The sequence below is a fragment of the Hyperolius riggenbachi genome, chromosome 5 (genome assembly GCF_040937935.1).
Source record: "Hyperolius riggenbachi isolate aHypRig1 chromosome 5, aHypRig1.pri, whole genome shotgun sequence".
NCBI lineage: Eukaryota > Metazoa > Chordata > Amphibia > Anura > Hyperoliidae > Hyperolius > Hyperolius riggenbachi.
In genome coordinates this window covers 38,250,924-38,270,040 of record NC_090650.1, presented here as the reverse complement: position 1 = coordinate 38,270,040, position 19,117 = coordinate 38,250,924, and the positions used below count along the sequence as shown (strand labels likewise).

The 19,117-nt window shown below is 43.6% G+C and overlaps 1 protein-coding gene across 1 annotated transcript in view; it reads right to left on the bottom strand.

Moving 5' to 3' along the window:
* Nucleotides 1-19,117, bottom strand: part of ITGA8 (integrin subunit alpha 8) — a 243,799-nt gene that overhangs the window by 25,976 nt on the left and 198,706 nt on the right. The window contains exons 24-26 of the mRNA XM_068235491.1: nt 14,331-14,436; nt 12,685-12,843; nt 8,291-8,422 (exon numbers count right to left, since the gene is read on the bottom strand). Coding sequence (XP_068091592.1) covers nt 8,291-8,422; nt 12,685-12,843; nt 14,331-14,436 — 397 coding nt within the window. The remainder of the gene's footprint in view (nt 1-8,290; nt 8,423-12,684; nt 12,844-14,330; nt 14,437-19,117) is intronic.

The following is a 19,117-nucleotide window of genomic DNA, read 5'->3' as shown; positions in this document are numbered from 1 at the left end:
CCTAGAAAATCCTCTGGTCTGGGGTGTACTGCGCATGCCCCATCTTGTAGTATTACTGCGCAAGTGCAGAATGCTCCCGGCTATAGGAACACAATGGGGGAGCGTGTACGGCTGGACTAAATCTGCACTGACCGGCCTCAACTGAAGAACTTTCCGGGGCAGATTGTGAAGGATCCAGATGGTGCAGGAGGACGCCGTGGGAGCAATCAGGCCGGAGGGGGCTGGAGGAAGCCCCAGATATGTATAATTTTTTTCCATCCCTTTTGTCTCTGGTACACTTTAAACAATAGTACCTTTCAATTATCTTATTCTGGTAAATGTGTTATGTCTTTGTTATGCTGACCATACACCTAGCAATATTGTGGCCTGATCGATCATCCTATTTGATAATTTTATTGAATCGCATATCACAATGACCGACGAAGGCGATGGAACTTCAGGCACTGTCCCCCAAAATGTAAATGTGCCTCCCGGTGCCAATGCATTGTAAGTCTCACCTGCTCCAGCTGCGGTGACACCTAGTTTCGTCCACTACTGCGCCCAATCGGCGCTAGGTGTGTGTATGTGACATCACAGGGTGGTGCATGTGTGACAACGGTGCTCAGGGGAAGCAGCGGACGAGACCAGGAGTCGCCGATATATAGGCACCTTTAAAGTGGAGAGCTATAACAGCCAGTTGTTGATGGAACTCATTTCACATTTTCTTAAAGGACAACTGAAGCAAGAGGGATATGGAGGCTGCCATATTTACAGTTGTGTTCAAAATTATTCAACTGCCACTGAAATTGAGTGTTTTGGCCAGTTTGACATTGATTTTGATCATTTCAGTCATCTTGTTTACTATTAAATCAGAGAGGCACTTGTAAGTCAGACAAATATAACATAACATTTATAATGAAATAACTACAAATGTCTCACATCATTATCAGTTTTATTCAACCCCCAAGTGACATTCATTTTTAGTACTTAGTACAACATCCTTTTCCAGTTATAACAGCTTTTAAACGTGAAGCATAGCTTGACACAAGTGTCTTGCAGTCTACGTGTATCTTAGTCCGTTCTTGATGGGCAAACGCCTCCAGTTCAGTCACATTCTTAGACTTGCGCACTGCAACTGCTTTCTTTAAGTCCCATCAGAGGTTCTCAATCGGATTTAAGTCTGGTGACTGCGATGGCCACTCCAAAATGTTCCAGCCTTTAATCTGCAACCATGCTCTAGTGGACTTGAAGGTATGCTTGGCATCATTGACCTGTTGAAAGGTCCAACGTCTCCCAAGCCTCAGGTTTGTGACGGACTGCATCACATGTTCATCCAATATCTTCTGGTACTGAAGAGAATTCATGGTGCCTTGCACATGCTGAAGCTTCCCTGTACTGGCAGAAGCAAAACAGCCCCAAAGCATGATTGACCCCCGCCATGCTTCACAGTAGGCAAGGTGTTCTTTTCTTCATAGGCCTTAATCTTCCTCCTCCAAACATAGCGTTGATCCATGGGTCCAACCAGTTCTAATTTTGTTTCATCAGTCCACAGAACACTACCACAAAAGTTTTGGGATAGTGTTCTGTGGAATGATGAAACAAAATTAGAACGGTTTGGGGAGGCTTTAGCGTGTGCAAGGTACCATGAATTCTCTTCAGTACCAGGAGATATTGGAAGAAAATGTGATGCAGTCCATCACAAACCTGAGGCTTGGGAGACGTTGGCCCTTTAAACAGGACAATGATCCCAAGCATACCTCCAAGTCCACTAGAGCATGGTTGCAGATTAAAGGCTGGAAAATTTTGGAGTGGCCATCACAGTCACCAGGCTTAAATCCGATTGAGAACCTCTGATGGGACTTAAAGAAAGCAGTTGCAGCGCGCAAGCCTAAGAATGTGACTGGACTGGAGGCTTTTGCCCATAAAGAATGGGCTAAGATACCCGTAGATCGCTGCAAGACACTTGTGTCAAGCTATGCTTCACGTTTAAAAGCTGGTATAACTGGAAAAGGATATTGTACTAAGTACTAAGAATGAATGTCACTTGGGTGTTGAATAAAACTGATAATGATGTGAGACATTTGTAGTTATTTCATTATAAATGTTATGTTATATTTGTCTGACTTACAAGTGCCTCTTTGATTTAATAGTAAACAAGATGACTGAAATGATCAAAATCAATGTCAAACTGGCCAAAACACTAAATTTCAGTGGGGTTGAATAATTTTGAACACAACTGTATATCCTTTTAAGCAATACCAGTTGCCTGGCAGTCCTGTTGATCCTCTCCCTCTCATACTTTTAGCTATAGACCCTGAACAAACATGCAGCAGATCAGGTGTTTCTGACATTATTGTCAGATCTGACAAGATTAGCTGCATGGTTGTTTCTAGTGTGATTCAGGCACTACTGCAGCCAAATAGATCTGCAGGGCTGCCAGGCAACTCGTATTGTTTAAAAGGAAATACATATGGCAGCCTCCATATCCCACTTACTTCAGTTGTCCTTTAAAAGACAGAAAAAAGAGGGTAAGCTCCTATAGTCTATCCATATTGCCCATGATGGGGCAAAGTTTTCCATGCATGAATCCATAGCGGTTATTTCCTATAATATCATAATTTCTTCGATTTTATCAGTCCAGACTGGGAGACAGTCAAGACTCCAAAGGAATTAGCTGTCTGGCTGCTTTTTAAAAGAAGCACAAGAGATTCTATTTTGCCTTAGAACTGTACGGACCCTTGATAACAGTGGTATTTCTGGAATATTTGGAATATTTGTGTTTTATAGCATTACTATTTAGGTTAAAGATTTTTTTCCCAAGAAATCCAGAATTACAGCAGATGGGCTGAGCTTAATTCCCTCCATGGGTCAGTGGCGTTTGGAACGTTAGCAGAGTTAACTGCTCATTGCTATGTCAAGCATGCAGCCAGTGGATTCTGACTTGAGTTATAAAAGATCTGATCTGCATATTTATGCTGAGACAGAAGCCTCTAAATTTTTCTCACTATACATATTTTCTTTAGAAATGACCACTTGCCTGATGGTGGCCCTGCTGTATCCAGTACAGTCCTTCATTACACTTTCATGTTTCTCACAAGACTCAAACCTAGGCAATGTAACCTAAGAATAGGATGATAGAGTACGTATTCAGAGAGGACCTGCATGGTAAAATGATTTTTAGTAACAGGACATATCCATTACAACTGCAGCTAAGAGTGTCAGAAGTTGTTTGTCCAGCTAAGTAACCAAGCCAAGGAGGTAACTGAACTGACAAGGTAACCAAGCTGAGGAGGTTACCAAGCTGAGGAGATAGCCAAGCTGAGGAGGCAACCAACCTGCGGAAATAACCAAGCTGTGGAGAAAACCAGACTTAAGAAGTAGCCAAGCTGAGGAGATAACCAAGCTGTGGACGCAATCAAGCTTAAGAGGTAATCAATCTGAGGAGACTGATATCCAAGCTGAGACACTAATCAAGTCTAGGAGGTAACAAAGCTGAGGAGATAACCAAGCTAAAGAGGTAACCAAGCGAAGGATAGACACACTGGGGAGGCAACCAAGCGAAGAGCTAACAAACCTGAGGAAATAATCAAGCTGAGGACGTAACCAACCTGAGGAAATACGCAAGCTAAGGACGTAACCAAGCTTGAGAGGTAACCAAGCTGAGGAGGCAACCAAGCTTAGGTGGTAACCAAGCTGCGGGGGTAACCAAGCTAAGAGGATAGACACGCAAGGGGAGGCAACCAAGCTGAAGACCCAACCAACCTGAGAACCAAGCTGAGGATGTAACCAACCTGAGGAAATACCCAAGCTAAGGACGTAACCAAGCTTAGGTGGTAACCAAGCTGCGGGGGTAACCAAGCTAAGAGGATAGACACGCAAGGGGAGGCAACCAAGCCGAAGAGCCAACCAACCTGAGAAAATAACCAAACTGAGGATGTAACAAACCTGGAAAAATACCCAAGCTGACAATGTAACCACCCTGAAGAAATACCTAAGCTGAGGACGTAACCAAGGTGAAGAAGTAGCCATCCAAACTGAGGAGATTAATATCCAAGCTGGAAAAGTAACCAAGCTGATGACGTAGGCAAGCTGAGGAGATATCCAAGCTCAGGAAATAACCAAGCTTAGAAAGTAATGTAGCTGAGGAGATAACTAAGCTGAGTAGGTAACAAAAATAAGGAGCTATCCAAGCTGAAAAAATAACTCAACTGCGGAGGTAACTTAGGAGGTAACCCAACTTCTTAATTTATTAGAGCCCAAAATGTATGTATGAATGTATGCTAGAGATAGGTATACTGGAAATGTTGGAAAAAATCTGGTTGATCACACACCAGGGAACAATGCTGAGAATTGTTTTTTTTTTGTAGCAAGTAGGGAATTAATACATATTTGGAAGGCTCCGAGAGCTCAGAATGTTAACTGATGGATTAAACTGACTAACAATGCTATTTCATTGTATATATTAACTTACAGTATATGCATAAAAAAATGGAAATTTGGTGCACAGTTGCCCAGATCGAGAGTTCTGATTGGTTGCTGTGAGCAACTTCTCTCCTTTAGCATCCATTTTGACCCTTAGTTTCCCCACGCTGGTTTTGATAGATCTGCCCTACAGATCTTTGGCGATGTTTGTATTTAATGTTCTGTAGCCAAATCATTTACGATGTTCTAACACCACAAATGGGGAAAACAATGTTATCTACAGCAGATCAGCCAAACAATAAGGCAAGCCAGGAAATAATAGCAAAAATCTACAAGTCTAGTTCCAACATAAGACTTGTATCACAACATGCCTCCAGACTGGCGGATAAGCCAACAACCTGGAGGACGGAGTCCAACTGCTTCTAATTATCAGAGAGAAGGAGGAGGAGGAACAACAGAACTTCCCCGATCTCCTCATTCCTCAATAATCACTCGAACAAGGCACTGGCTGACCACTCCTCCAAACTTTCAGCAAAGTAAAGAGGAGAACGCCAAAAGAGGTGTCTTTGGAATTGGGCTGAATAATAAACATGTTTGTAATTTATATCTTTTTTAAAACGGTTTGCCTTTGAAACTATCAGCTTAAAGTGAAGTCTATTATTCCCCAAATGTGTCTCTTTAGTGATTTGTCTGACTACAAATCTCCCCAAATGTTTGATTACCAGCTGGTCCACACAGCTGCAGTTGAATGCTTAAAATGACTCTAAAAGCTTCACCGAAAACGACTGGCATTTGTGTTTGGAAAAACTACGGCGTTCAAATGAGGCACCGAAAAGACGCCCCTCTGAACCAATCCATATGGAATGAGTGGGGCCATGATAGTATTGGACCTTTACAGACAATAGAATGGGCAGGCCCCGCCTGGAAGAAAAAACGTATCAGTGTTGACACAGTTGCATAAAGTAAAGCTGCGTACACATGGACAAAACTGTAAACCGCAGGGATCAGGACTGTCCCTTAGTCGACAGTCATTACCCCCGCCTCTTCTCCTCCCCTTGTCTGCCCTTCCTCTCTGCTTCCCCACCTTTATGTGCCCTGCACTGCCTCTCGGCCCGCCTCTTCTCCTCCCCTTCTAAACCACTCCCTGCTGCCTCCCCGTCTCTATGTGCCCTGCACTGCTTCTTTACCTCTATGTGCCCGGCACTGCCTCTTCTCCTCACTGCATCCTGTCCTCTCTGTGCTCAGCGAAGAGAGCACAGAGCAGGGTGGATGCATCATGACCCTGGGGTCATGGCCATTTTTTTTAACATGACAGTAACGAAAAACGGGACACAGGAGCGGTGTGGAGCAAGTGAAAACAGGCTCTACTCGATCTGGCTAGCCCTCCAGATCAGGAAGTATGTTTTTTTTTTAATTGGAAGCCAGCACAGGTTCTCTTTAATGCAGTGTAATGTGCACACATACTGTATCTTCCAGCCCAATGTAAAATCTGTATTTGATTTGTTCACTGAATCAGCTGTTATCCACCATTGTCTTGTATTGTTAAAGAGACACTGAAGCGAGACTAAATCTCGCTTCAGGTCTTATATATAGCAGGGGCACGTGTGCCCCTGCTAAAACGCCGCTATCCCGCGGCTTAACGGGGGTCCCTTCACCCCCAACCCACCCCCCGCAAATGTTGGTCGGAAAATGGTCGCTGGAGATATCCTTCCTGGAGGCAGGGCTAACGGCTGCAGCCCTGCCTCCCAACGCGTCTATCAGACGCGCATCGCCGCCTCTCCCCCGCCCCTCTCAGTGAAGGAAGACTGAGAGGGGCGGGGGAGAGGCGGAGATACGCGTCTGACAGACGCGCATGGGGCAGGGCTGCGGCGGTTAAACCTGCCCCAACCAGGAAGTGCTCCCCCGCTGCACGGAGGGGGTTTGGGGGGACAGGGACCCCCGTTAAGCCGCGCTATAGCGGCGTTTTAGCAGGGGCACGCATGCCCCTGCTAGCTATGAGGTCTGAAGCGAGATCTATTCTCGCTTCAGACTCTCTTTAAAGAGAGCCAGAGGTGGGCTAAAAAAAAAAAAAAGTAGGCTACCTGATCCGCGGGGCTGAGTGGATCAGGTAGCCGCAAAAACCGTCGCTCCCCATGGGTCGCAATGGCAGACTTTTACTTTTGTGACCCTCAACGCTGCACTGAGAGACTGTATTGTCTCTCACAGTGTGCAAGGAGGCGGGGGAGCAGCAGAAGGCGCGGCCAGGGGGAGAGAGCTGCCCAATGGCAACTCAGGAACCCTGTAGGAATGCAGGGAATTCCTCTCTCCTCTGTTTACCTTTGAGTTAGCGGCAAATCTTGTCGCTAAACTCGAGGGGCTATAGTGCGGCGGCGGTGTGGGGGGGGGGGGGGGCAGAGAGCGGCGGTTGGGGGACACAGAGCCATGTCATTAGGCACTGTGTACATTACATCTCATTTTAAAAGACAAACAAAAATGCAAAGGAATAAGCATAAAATACCAATGTTTCCCATTGTGTAGTCCAACAAAACTCAGTACACTTCTTTTTTAAAGCGGACCCAAATCAAACTTTTTTTAATTCAAAATATTTAGTTGCATCACTCTGACACATACAATCATAAAGAAACAAGCCTATGAGCATTTCAGCGCATGCTTTTCACCCTTCTCTTTTCATAACTAGGGTTATACAGGTGGCAGCCATTACTTCTGAGCTTAGAAGGAGGCTTTAGATCATGAGTGTGTTTGACATAAGCTACCTTCCCTCACAGGGGCGTCATCTATGTGAAATCTCACACAAGCTGAGATCACCTCCCCTGTGACATCATCAGTAGCATTGTAGTATTGTGTTTTGTTTTTTATCTCCTCTACCAGTCTACCGGATTCTGTCCCGGCAATATGAAAGGAAGGGAGGGGTTCCTCCAATAAAAGTAAAATATTTTATATTTGTCATCATGCAGCTGAAAAAAGGCTGCTATTTATTATTATAATTTAGAAAATAGATTTTATTTCTGAAAACTTGTATTTTTAATTTGGGTCCACTTTAAAGTGTTAGTTTACTTGTACTTAAACATGGTTTAAATGTCTTAAACTAACGCTCTGAACTAGAATGCAGCACACTTGCCTTACTGGTAAAATATTGTCATGTGACTGATAAGTTAAAGAGAACCCGAGGTGGGTTTGAAGAATATTATCTGCATACAGAGGCTGGATCTGCCTATACAGCCCAGCCTCTGTTGCTATCCCAAACCCCCCTAAGGTCCCCCTGCACTCTGCAATCCCTCATAAATCACAGCCACGCTGCTGACAAACAGCTTGTCAGAGCTGGCTGTGTTTATCTCTATAGTGTCAGTCTGCTGCTCTCCCCGCCTCCTGCAGAACTCCAGTCCCCGCCTGCATCCCTTCCCTCCCTGCTGATTGAAGGGAAGGGACGGGGGCAGGGACCGGAGCTATGCAGGAGGCGGCAGAGCAGCTGAGACTGACACTACAGATGTAAACACAGCCTCCACAGCATGGCTGTGATTTATGAGGGATTGCAGAGTGCAGGGGGACCTTAGTGGGGTTTGGGATAGCAACAGAGGCTGGGCTGTATAGGCAGATCCAGCCTCTGTATGCAGATAACATTCTTTAAACACACCTCGGGTTCTCTTTAAGGTTAAGAAATTCATTATGCACTGAAGTGCAAGTAAGAATTGCACAGAGATAATAAGCAGTGCAGTCAGACATAAGAGAGAGTAAAGAAGACTTTAGGAGCAGTGGGCGAACATTTTAATAACCTATTTTAAGCAGAGATCAGCACACATGTAAATATTTTACTATCAGTATAGACTTATCAGTCTCTGAAAGTGATTTCAGAGACTGCTAGACAATGCGTTCTTTACAGACGTGGTCTTACCAGTAGTTTGGTGGGGATGGGAATGTGTCTCAGGGGTTCGGCCACTGCCACGTCTCTGCGGCTCACGGCGTGGGATACGCTGGAGTTACGAAGAAATGCCGCTAATTCCGGGGTGTCCTCTGCTTCACTTGGCTACAAAGAAAGAAATCAAAGACTTGTTAGGAAACTGAAGTTCAAGCATATGTCCCAACTGAGGGGATACAAAAGGGGAGACTGGGAGCCCAAAATAGTGTAACACAAGTGTTATATTGATTCAAGGTAGAGCAATACTCACAAACCAGGCTTCCCTCACAAACAACCACTATAATTGCAGGTGAGGAGAACAAACCCAACCCCACTAAGGTTGAGAAGAAGAAGGTCTGTAGAAGGAATGGGGTGGCACCCCTCCAAGGGTGGACGAAAATAATACAATAATTGGTAAAACAGAGGCGCCAATAGTATAAAATGGTACAAAATGTATTAGAGGCAATGGTAAACTCACCTCCCAAATGAGGACATAAGTGGACTCTTTTTAAAACAGCTTTATTAAGACAAAAAACTCCAAATGTAACACATTTCGCAGGTTTCACCTGCTTCTTCAGGCACAAATTTTAAATATATATATATATATATATATGTGTATATATATATATATATATATATATATATATATATATATATATATATATATATATATATATATATATATACAGGGCTGTGGAGTCGGTCCAAAAATCCACCGACTCCGACTCCTCAGTTTAGGATTCCACCGACTCCGACTCTGACTCCGACTCCACGACTCCGACTCCTCTAATTTGCATATTACAATTTTGTTGATTAAAAGTATGTAACATGAAATTCGTCTCTTAACTGCCAACGCTTAGGAATTTTACAAGACAACTGAAGTGAGAATGATATGTAGACTACTATATTTATTCCCTTTAGACTAAAACTAGTCCTTGGTAAGAGTACTTGTAAAAGGTACAAACCGAAACAAAGAACATCTATCAGGCCCTAGGCAATGTAAGTGTGGGTACATGTAAGAATGATGTGCAGGTACTCTGCAGGGGAATGAGGAGATTGTTCCTCTATTACACATTCTTCATGCACAATCTGAACCAGGTTTATGGGTGACAGACAACACCTCTGTGTTCAATGTGCACAGCATTCTCAGTGGATTCCCTGCAGCTCTGTGGAGAGTGCATATGTATAGTACTACTGTGTAACAAAGTAAACCTGAGACAGATGAAATTAAAGTTTTATACATACCTGGGGCTTCCTCCAGCCGCCTTCAGGATAATCAGTCCCTTGTTGTCCTCCTCCACCACCTGGATCTTCTGCTATGAGTCCAGGTACTTGAGCCAGTCAGGCGTAGTGCGCATGCACACACTCCAGCGCCAGGAGCATACTACACCTGTGCAGCACTATTGCGCAGGTGCAGAATGTTCCTGGCTGTGGGAGCGGCATGCGGCCGGACAGCGCTGACTGGCTGAATTACCAGGACTCATAGCAGAAGATCCGGGTGGTGGAGGACAGTGAGGGACTGATTAGCTTAAAGGGGGCTGGAGGAAGCCCCAGGTATGTATAAAACTTTACTTTTCATCCGTCTCAGTTACCCTTTAATTTGTAGTCACCAAACCAAATTTTAATAACATATCAAATTATTTTATTTCATCAGCAAAGGGAGTGCATACATTTGCATAAATCAGCATCAATGCAGAATTATTTCCATCTCGTTGTCCATCTCTATTAGTGACACAGCTACACATCAGGCTTTATTCTTACAGCATAGATGTTTAGTATATATAAGAGATTCCTGTGTACACATCATATATACAGTCACAATCAGATATGTATATCTGACCTTAAAAATACGGGGACTGCTTTATTGAAGCAGCACAAGTAACTAATTTTGATTGGTTTATTTCATTTTTGTGGACTAAGCACAGCTATTACTGTATATATACTGTATATATACATTATTTTTAATGACTATTATCTGAGAAATAGAACATTTTATCATATTTTCTATTTTAATTACAGTTACAAATTCATTAGGAGTCGGAGTCGGTGCATTTTTTCCCGACTCCGACTCCAGGCACCCAAAATTGCCCGACTCCACGACTCCGACTCCACAGCCCTGTATATATATATATATTTCTCTACCTACATCTCGCTATCGCACTTTAAAGCAACCCTGGTAATCCCAGTGACGTACTTCCTGCCCATTAAGGAGTACGTCACTAACCAGGGGGCGGGTCCATGCATATGACCCTGTCACTGCACCGTGGCGCAGGCGCGCAGTGCACCGTGCGCAACAGGTTTGCAACCAGCCTCAAAAGCAAGACGTTTGTTAAGAAAACTCCAATTCAATTCAGCTTTATATACTGGATAATTGGCATTCTTTATTTAATCCTTTAAGCAAACAAAGTGCAGCCATTCCACAGGGTTTTCATCAAAAACTGTCCATCAAGCTGTCAGCTAAGGAGTTAATACAGGTGTTGCAAATGACTAGCAATGGCTCCTGCTCTGTGCAACTAATTAATTACTCCTGCATTAACTTCAGACTTGTAAAACAAAGTTTGGGTCCAAAAAATGCACTTTAAACTTGCAGCCAGTGTTGGAAATTCTAAGCTGAATAAAAAAAGAAATGGAAAGATCGTTTTTTAATAAAATTAAAAGGCTTGTGCAGCGCCAATTTATGGTTATGGAATATTTCAAATGAAAGTGAAATTTCCCTTTAAACCTTATTGTTATAGACAGAAAACCCACATTCCTGTACTCCAGCCCTTTAAAATGATCCTTTATAACTTTTAAAACTTTCCATAAACTAATAACGAGTAAAAGGTCATAAAAAATAAAAACAAACCATAGTAAAATAATAATATTAGTGTCTTCAGCATCTTTCTGACATTAGCTTATATTTTATTCTGAATATTTAAAGATTTTCCTAAAAATAAACAATAGATTGTCGTGCGACTAACGAGCAGTTGATCGTGTTTTCCGTGAAAGAACATTCCCCGCATTTGTTCAGCCAACGATGGTACCATAAAACATAAAAGACAAAACAAAAACATGCTGCTAGAATGAAGTAACAGGCCTTCAAACAATACTGAAATCTCGCCTTCAATAGGATCAGGCGGCTCACATGTGCGGAACATCTGGGTGAGGGACATGAATGAGAAGTCTGGGGTGTAATCTCTTAAATCCCACTGGTTGCAACATGGCTGTCTGAGCAGAGCAATGACTGATCTGTAAACAGCACCGAAGAGTATGACAAATAGGGCCCTTCCTGGTGGGTTGCGCTCCGCACACGATCTGAGCGGTATATCATCCCTGAAGAGCGATAAGACAGCCAGGTTTGTCCAATCGGTGCTTACGAGATCCATGAAACATCAAAGTGTCTCAGAAAATAATCTGTTTACAGGGAGGAATGCGTGACAAGTGCTAATAAATTCTAAAACTTTCTTTTTTAGCACAGTATTTGTGATTATGGGTGTTTGGGGAATATATTTCTGTAAGAAAAGAAATAGAACCAGGTCTTGTGTCCTCATAGTGCCTTGTCATATTTTAGTGAGCATAAGAGACAACCCCAATGGTGGTCAAATTGCTGGATGGTGGAAAACCGTTCACATAGGAAGGCTGTGTCTATAAAGCCCAGGGATAGGACGGGGGGTGCCAGCTTGCCCCTTTCCTGATTATTCTACTATAATTAAAGTGGAACCAAACTCAGAATTCCATCTCTGCCAGGAGGGGGAGCGGTGCATTCAAAGAAGTTAATCGCTTGCCGACTGGCCGTTGTTGGTTCATTGTTGCCTGAGAAGGTCATAATAGGCCACCTCGGCCAACTGTGTACGAGGCTTTAGATATTCTCTGATAAAACATAGCCAGACACTTATCGACTTTTCAGTTAGATTCCTGGCACATTCATTCACTCTTATTAAATTTGCCACTGCCAGAAATCTATGCCCTGACATGTTCATGCCCCAACATAGTCACTGTCAGCCTTAAAGGGACCCTGAGCAGGACCCAAAAATGCCCTAGTGAATTTACCTGGGGCTTCCTCCAGCCCCTCGTAGTCCATGCGGTCCTTCTGGATCCTCTGGGCTGGGAAGGAACCCAGAGGACTCTGAAGGACCTCATGGATTAGGAGGGGCTGGAAGGAAGCCCCAGGTAAGTTCATTATGGCCTTTTTGGGTCCTTTTAACAACTCCCTAAATAAGTATGTTCTACAGAATGGGATTTTTTTCAGAATGTTTTTGTAATATAATCCCATTGCAAACTTTCATTGACATTCAAACAGTTGTGAACGCTTTGGTAACTCCCAGTAAAATTAATGTGCACTATGTTCACACATACTGTACATTTTACTGCTATTTAGTAACCCGTGTAGAAGAGAACAGCCGTAAGCTTACCTCTATTTTCAAGTCGTTGATGGCACTACTTGGATGACATGTTAAGGGTCCTTCTGTATCAATGTCAAATATATAAAGCAGATATTCCTCCCGGCTCTGGACAGGCCATCCCACAGTGAGCTGAGTCTCCCCGACGGCGCTGGGCCCGATATTGTGAAGCTGTTCCAAAAATGTGACCAAAACACATTATTAGTATGTCAACCGAAATGATGGGACTGCTGTTTTCTTCACAAGTATGCCATTTCTCTTCAAGAAAACACAGAAAACCATCATGATAAAAGTCCTGGTTTACTAACTTTGGAGCTACTGCATTGGATTGGTCAATTTCCAATCTGTATAAATTTGCATAAAACTCTGGGTCAACTTGGAACTATTAACACCTCATTGATCATCTCTAACAATAATCCATGATATATATCGCTGAATAGGCCAAAAAATTGTGCTTGCACAAACAACAACTTAGCGTTGTGAATTAGCTGGGTGTTACTACCGTCGCTTTCTACTGCTATCCTTTCCCTCACCCTATCTTCTAACTCTAACCCCCCTACAGTGGCTAGATATTGTACTGGTGCTCAGCCTCTAAGACAGGAGACCTGGGTTTGAATCTTGGCTCTTCCTGTTTAGTAAGCCAGGAGCTATTCAGTAAGGAGACCTTGTGCAAGACTCCATAACACTGCTACTGCCTATAGAGCACGCCCTAGTGGCTGCAGCTTTAGTGCTTTGAGTCCACCAGGAGAAAAGCCCAATATAAATGTTTTGTGTCTACCTACACCTAACACTAACCTCCCCACCAAGTACACCTAACCCTAACCTCTCTGCTAAGTACAAGAAGGGGGGAAGAGGCACCCAGATGTGATAAAACTAAAGGGTGAGGTGGCTTACCTCAATGATGACAAATTCATGTATTAGATAATTTTTAATAGATGCACTGGCAAAGCGTTGGGAGGGTACGTGCCCACTTCCTCAGGCCAAATAAAAATGCCAAAAGATCCTAATAATTGAGGCAACTTATCCCCGCTAAGTACACCTAACACTAACCAGCCCCCTACCTACACCTAACACTAGCCTCCCCGCTATGTACACCTAACCAGCCCGCCACCTATACCTAGCATTAACCTCTCTGCTGAGTACACCAAACACTAACCACTCCCTTACCTACACCTAACCTCCCCACTAAGTACACCTAACACTAACCAGCCTCCTACCTACACCTAACACTATACCTGACTGTTACACCATTATCTCTCCATCACAGCTGATAACAGAAGTTAACTATACATAATGGTAGTTGGCAATACAAACCATTACTTGGCCGCAACGATCCAGAGTTTAGCTATACAGTAGAAAAACTCTGATGCCAATGTTAACAGTTGCTGCACCATAGCTAGAGTTTACCAATACAATAGCCGACCTCCTGTGCTGATGTACACCATCGCCACATTAGTAAACACACCATATATACTAAACAATTTTGACTATGCAATAGCTGAACTCCAGCACCCGCTCAAATTAAACACTAGGGGCACCATAGCTGCAATTCTTTATTGCCGTCTATGGGGGTGTCCAAATTACAAGTTACGTATCTCACTAAATAGGGGTACAACTATAAAGAAAAAGGCCAAATAGCCATACCTCATATGCCATACCTCATATACATGCTGCACCAGCGGCCCAATCTCCACCTCCTTGGACGGCTTCTCTTTGGGCTCCCAGTTTGGAATGGGTAGGATGATTTGAGGAGGATGAGAAACTCTGTGAAATAATGCAACAAAGTTTCAGATTCGACTGAATGACTAGAGTAATCAAAAATATGTGATCATTACAAGAACCATTCTAAAGTAACTCTAGTCACCAGTAAACCATCACAATAGTTTATTCTCTGCTTCAGGAAAAAGGAAGTGAGGTCATGGTAAACCAACACAAGACATGGAAGGAAGACCGAGTTGAGAAAGCGTCATGGCAAGACAAGACCCTGCATTGGATGTACTACCTATCGATAGCTGGGGGTATCTGGTATTGGGAAATACTACCAGTAGCTGAAAAGGGCTTGCTGATAATAGAAGCAAATGGAAGTGAAGTGCTGATAATAGGAGCAAAAAGACAAGCCAGATCAATAGACACACTAGACACGACCTAAATCAGGGATGTCCAATTATAGTCTTCAAGGGCCGAGGATGAGGTTCTCACACTTTTTGACACAGCTCAACTTAATTGATGAGGCTGAATCAGGAAGGGTGTGGTTCAAGTGGAAAACATTTCTCCCTTTCTGTCCCTCCTAAACACTTGCTTGGATATGGCGCTTGGACTCGAGTTGGGTCATCCCTCACCTAAGTGGATGTGCAAAGAGGCATCAGAAATAATAACATAGTGGCAGGGTGTAAGACACAGGAAGTTACACCATACACTCAAGGGAACAACCAAGAGGCTGGCTTTGTGGACTGCGACTTCTGCACACCGTATGAACTAAATCTTCCTAAGTCCAGATGGGAGATTCCACAGAAGGTTATGGAAGATATGAGGACTAAGATTCCGTAGGACTTTCAGATTTGGACAAAAAGACAGGTACCAACCAATCATGCAGAGTTGTAGTAGACATGGACCACAAGACAGCAGAGAATATAGGAAATGCCCTAATAGGGAACAAAGAGTTAAAGTGGATTCCAATGGGGACCACAATGATGAACAGGGATTTTGAGCAATTGAAATTTTCGCATTTTCAATCAGAAATCACAATTCTGTAGAAATACCGCATTACTGCAACTCAGTAATTTTAGCCTAATCAAAGCACTCGGAAGCACAGGACCAATCATAGAAAGCAAAGCCAACTCGGAAGTATTTGGCCAATCAGAGAATGCAAAAAAATTACCCCCCTCCCCAATAAAAAACAAAAATTGATTTCTCAGAAAATGGGAATTGGAAATCCACTGAATCTGTAATCGGTATTGATGGAAATCGGATTTTCAATGGCATTGGATTTTGGCATTTCTGATCATACTGTATCTAATGATGAAGGACACTCTAATGAGGAGGCACTATAAAAGAATAAGGAATTAAAGGATAACACAATAAAAAATACTGACGCTAATGAGGGACCCTAAAACAAGGAGGACACTAATGGGGAACCCAAAAATAATATGGAAGAGTGCTAGAATATGGGCATTATAATGAGGCATCAGAAAGCGATGATGATACTTACCATGGTGGTGAGTAGTCAAACCCACTTTTGGTCAGAAGAACCCCATTTTCACCCCTCTCAACCTTCCCATCTCTAAAATGCATATCCTGAGTTATTGGAAGCTAAAAAGTCATACCCCGACCACATGTTTGTGTTGCAGCTACTTATCTACTGTAGCAAAATGATAGCATCTACGCAAAATCGAACTCTCAAGTCAAAAGCAATCCATTAATTGTAATCATTTTCAGTCAAATGCAATCACTTTATCAAACAGGAGCTCTGAAAAACGTAGCTCTCATTTCACTAGTAAGATTGCTTTAAGGCATTTAAATTATTGTTTCAGACAGATCAGTGTAAGGCCCGAGAGCAGAGATGAAAACAGTAACTGCAAATCACTTCAAATGCAAGAAGTGACATCACTTCGCATCTGTGCGCCGCTCTGCCCTCGGATCCCATGCTGATCTTCGGGTCTTTCACTGTGCTAATCTGGAGGTCTGAAGGAGGAGAAAGGGACTGAGGAGAGCGGCACGGTACCATGGCAACTGGCGCTGGTGCCATATGATCGAAGTTACCAATTCTTTGCACCTGCTTTGGCGCCTATGGCACAAACCATGCCTGCACCCCTGTAGATAGTCACTGAACCTTGATCATGTATTACATTCTACTATATGTTTCTGTGGTGCCTCTTTAAGGAACATAAATGTGTTACTAGACTGAACACACTATATAAAAACATTGCTGACTGTGCGCCAAGCCTAATAGCTATCATTTCCACATGAGTAAGAGATCAACCTAGGCATCTGCATTAGACACACAATAAGTGGCCAATACCCTTTTAATGACCTACACTGAGGATGTCCTTATATTCAGGTTTTCCCTGACTGCAGTAGAGGAAAGACTGCGGCAATAATCACAGACATCAGAAGGCCTCTAATGTGCAGGCAAAGCTCGGGGTAATGATGCGAGACATCGCTACAGAGCAGGAATTTATTACCTAAATTGTCGTCCATTTCTTGTGATCCCGAGCTAAAATAAGCCTTTTATTCTGCAATGAGCACAACTGTTGCTGGTTATCCATAATAGCCAAGTTCCTCGCAGCTCCTTGTGGAGGCCGCTGTGATAGCCCAGGAGCAGTACATCCAATGCCTCCAGAGGGTACAGGAAATCCCCATACAGGAAGGAATGCATGCCATTATTGTACTGTCACACAGCAGCTATTAAAGCCTAACCCAATGCTGAACAAGGACATTCTAATAGAAGGATTATAAATAAATATAGAAGCAACATCCTGGACAGATAGCTGTTTCTGTACATCAGGCATAAAGGGAACTAAGCTTAAAAAACAAGAAGAGAATCGAGAGCCCAATATGGTGCACTATTGTCAGGTAAAATGAAGAGTTCAATACAATTTTATGTGTATACTGCTAGACCTAAGCCTGTTTAAAAACGGGCTCTAGGTCTGTGTTCCTGGGCGCGCGCGCGCCCGCCACCCACCACGCACACGCCCGACTCGCCGGCTCACCCACCGCACATACGGCCGCCCGCTCGACTCCCTGGCCCCGTACCCGGCCTCCTGTCTCTGGGTCTGTGCTGCGCACATGCACAGTGGCCAAAATCACGGACAACGCTACACCTCAGACAGGAGGCACGGACACGGGTTTTATTATAAAGGATATTCACAAACACGGGTTACCCATAGGCAACCACTTTAAATGCAGGTAGGGAGCATTAGGACCTGACCCCACTCAGGTTAAGAAGTCGCTCTCTGTAGATAGTGGATGGGGATGCACCCCTCCACCCAGGGTGGACTAGAAGATCAGCAAAAACTCGGTAAACAGAGGCGCCAGAGTAGAGTAAAACGTTTTAAAAACCGCTTAAAAGCAGAGGGGGGTGTTAGGGTGGACTTACCTCCCTCTTACAACAAAAGAAAAACTCACTTGAGCCTTGATAAAACAGAATTGACAAATCATTTATTCAACTCCACAAGTGCAACGCGTTTCGCGGGCTTGACCCCGCTTCCTCAGGCAAAAATGGGAGCACAACTCAGTGAGGCGCTCAAAACCTATTGCTTGACCCACTGAGTTGTGCTCCCATTTTTGCCTGAGGAAGCGGGGTCACGCCCGCGAAACGCGTTGCACTTGTGGAGTTGAATAAATGATTTATCAATTCTGTTTTATCAAGGCTCAAGTGAGTTTTTTTTTCTTTTGTTGTAAGAGGGAGGCAAGTCCACCCTAACATCCCCCTCTGCTTTTAAGTAGTTTTTAAAATGTTGGGGTTACTCTACTCTGGCGCCTCTGTATACCGAGTTTTTGCTGATAAAGGGAACTAAGCACTCTTTATTGCCCTGGAATTTCTCCTAGTTTCTAATAGCTATAGGAGCAGCCATGTTCCCCCCTCCCCTTCCAGCTGTCCTCATTTACAAAAGTCACAGTTGCTATCTTCACACTTTCCCTCTGGATAAACTTTTTAAAGCAGTTGTCCTAAATATCCACCTCCTCTGTTGATGAAAGGTATTGTTCACTTCGTGGAAATGTGTGCAATAAAACAATTACATTAGTCTTTAGCTGCCTGAAACCTCTGCGGTCAGGCTGGCTGCATTAGGCTAATAAAACCTGTGCTAAACTTTAAATGTAAAATGGATTTTTTTTTAATAATGAGACACATTGTAGGCATTGCATTTTAAATGTGCTATTGAGATGCCCTGGGTGCTAAAATTGAGACAGGTCATTAGAGATGGCCTAAACGGTTTGCACGCAAACTTATTCGCGCGAACTTTGCTTGTTCACGTTCACGATCTAACGCAAACTTTATGCGAGTTCGACCTGCCCCTACACTACATTATTAGGGTCAACTTTGACCGTCTACATCACAGTCAGCAGGCACAGGGTAGCCAATCATGCTACACTCCCTCCTGAAGCCCCCCCCCTATTAAAACGCAGACAGCGTCAGCCATTTCACTCACTCGTGTGCCTGCAGTAATTAGAGAAGGGAGAGAACCTGCTAAAATAGGGAAAGCTTAGTTAGACTTTTGTGTTAGGCTTGTTAGGTTGCTCCTTCTTGCTGATAGTCATTGCTAAAAAGCACTCCTCATCCTCAACAGCTCTTTTGAGAGCTAATGTTGTTCTTGTGATCTTTTTTTTTTTTTCTGTGCGTCCCACAGACACTCGTGTTGCATATAGACAGCCCTGTCACTCAGTCGCAGCTGGCCCTTGGCAATTCCTACTGTGCCACTGTCACTGCCAGGCCAAGCACATTCAG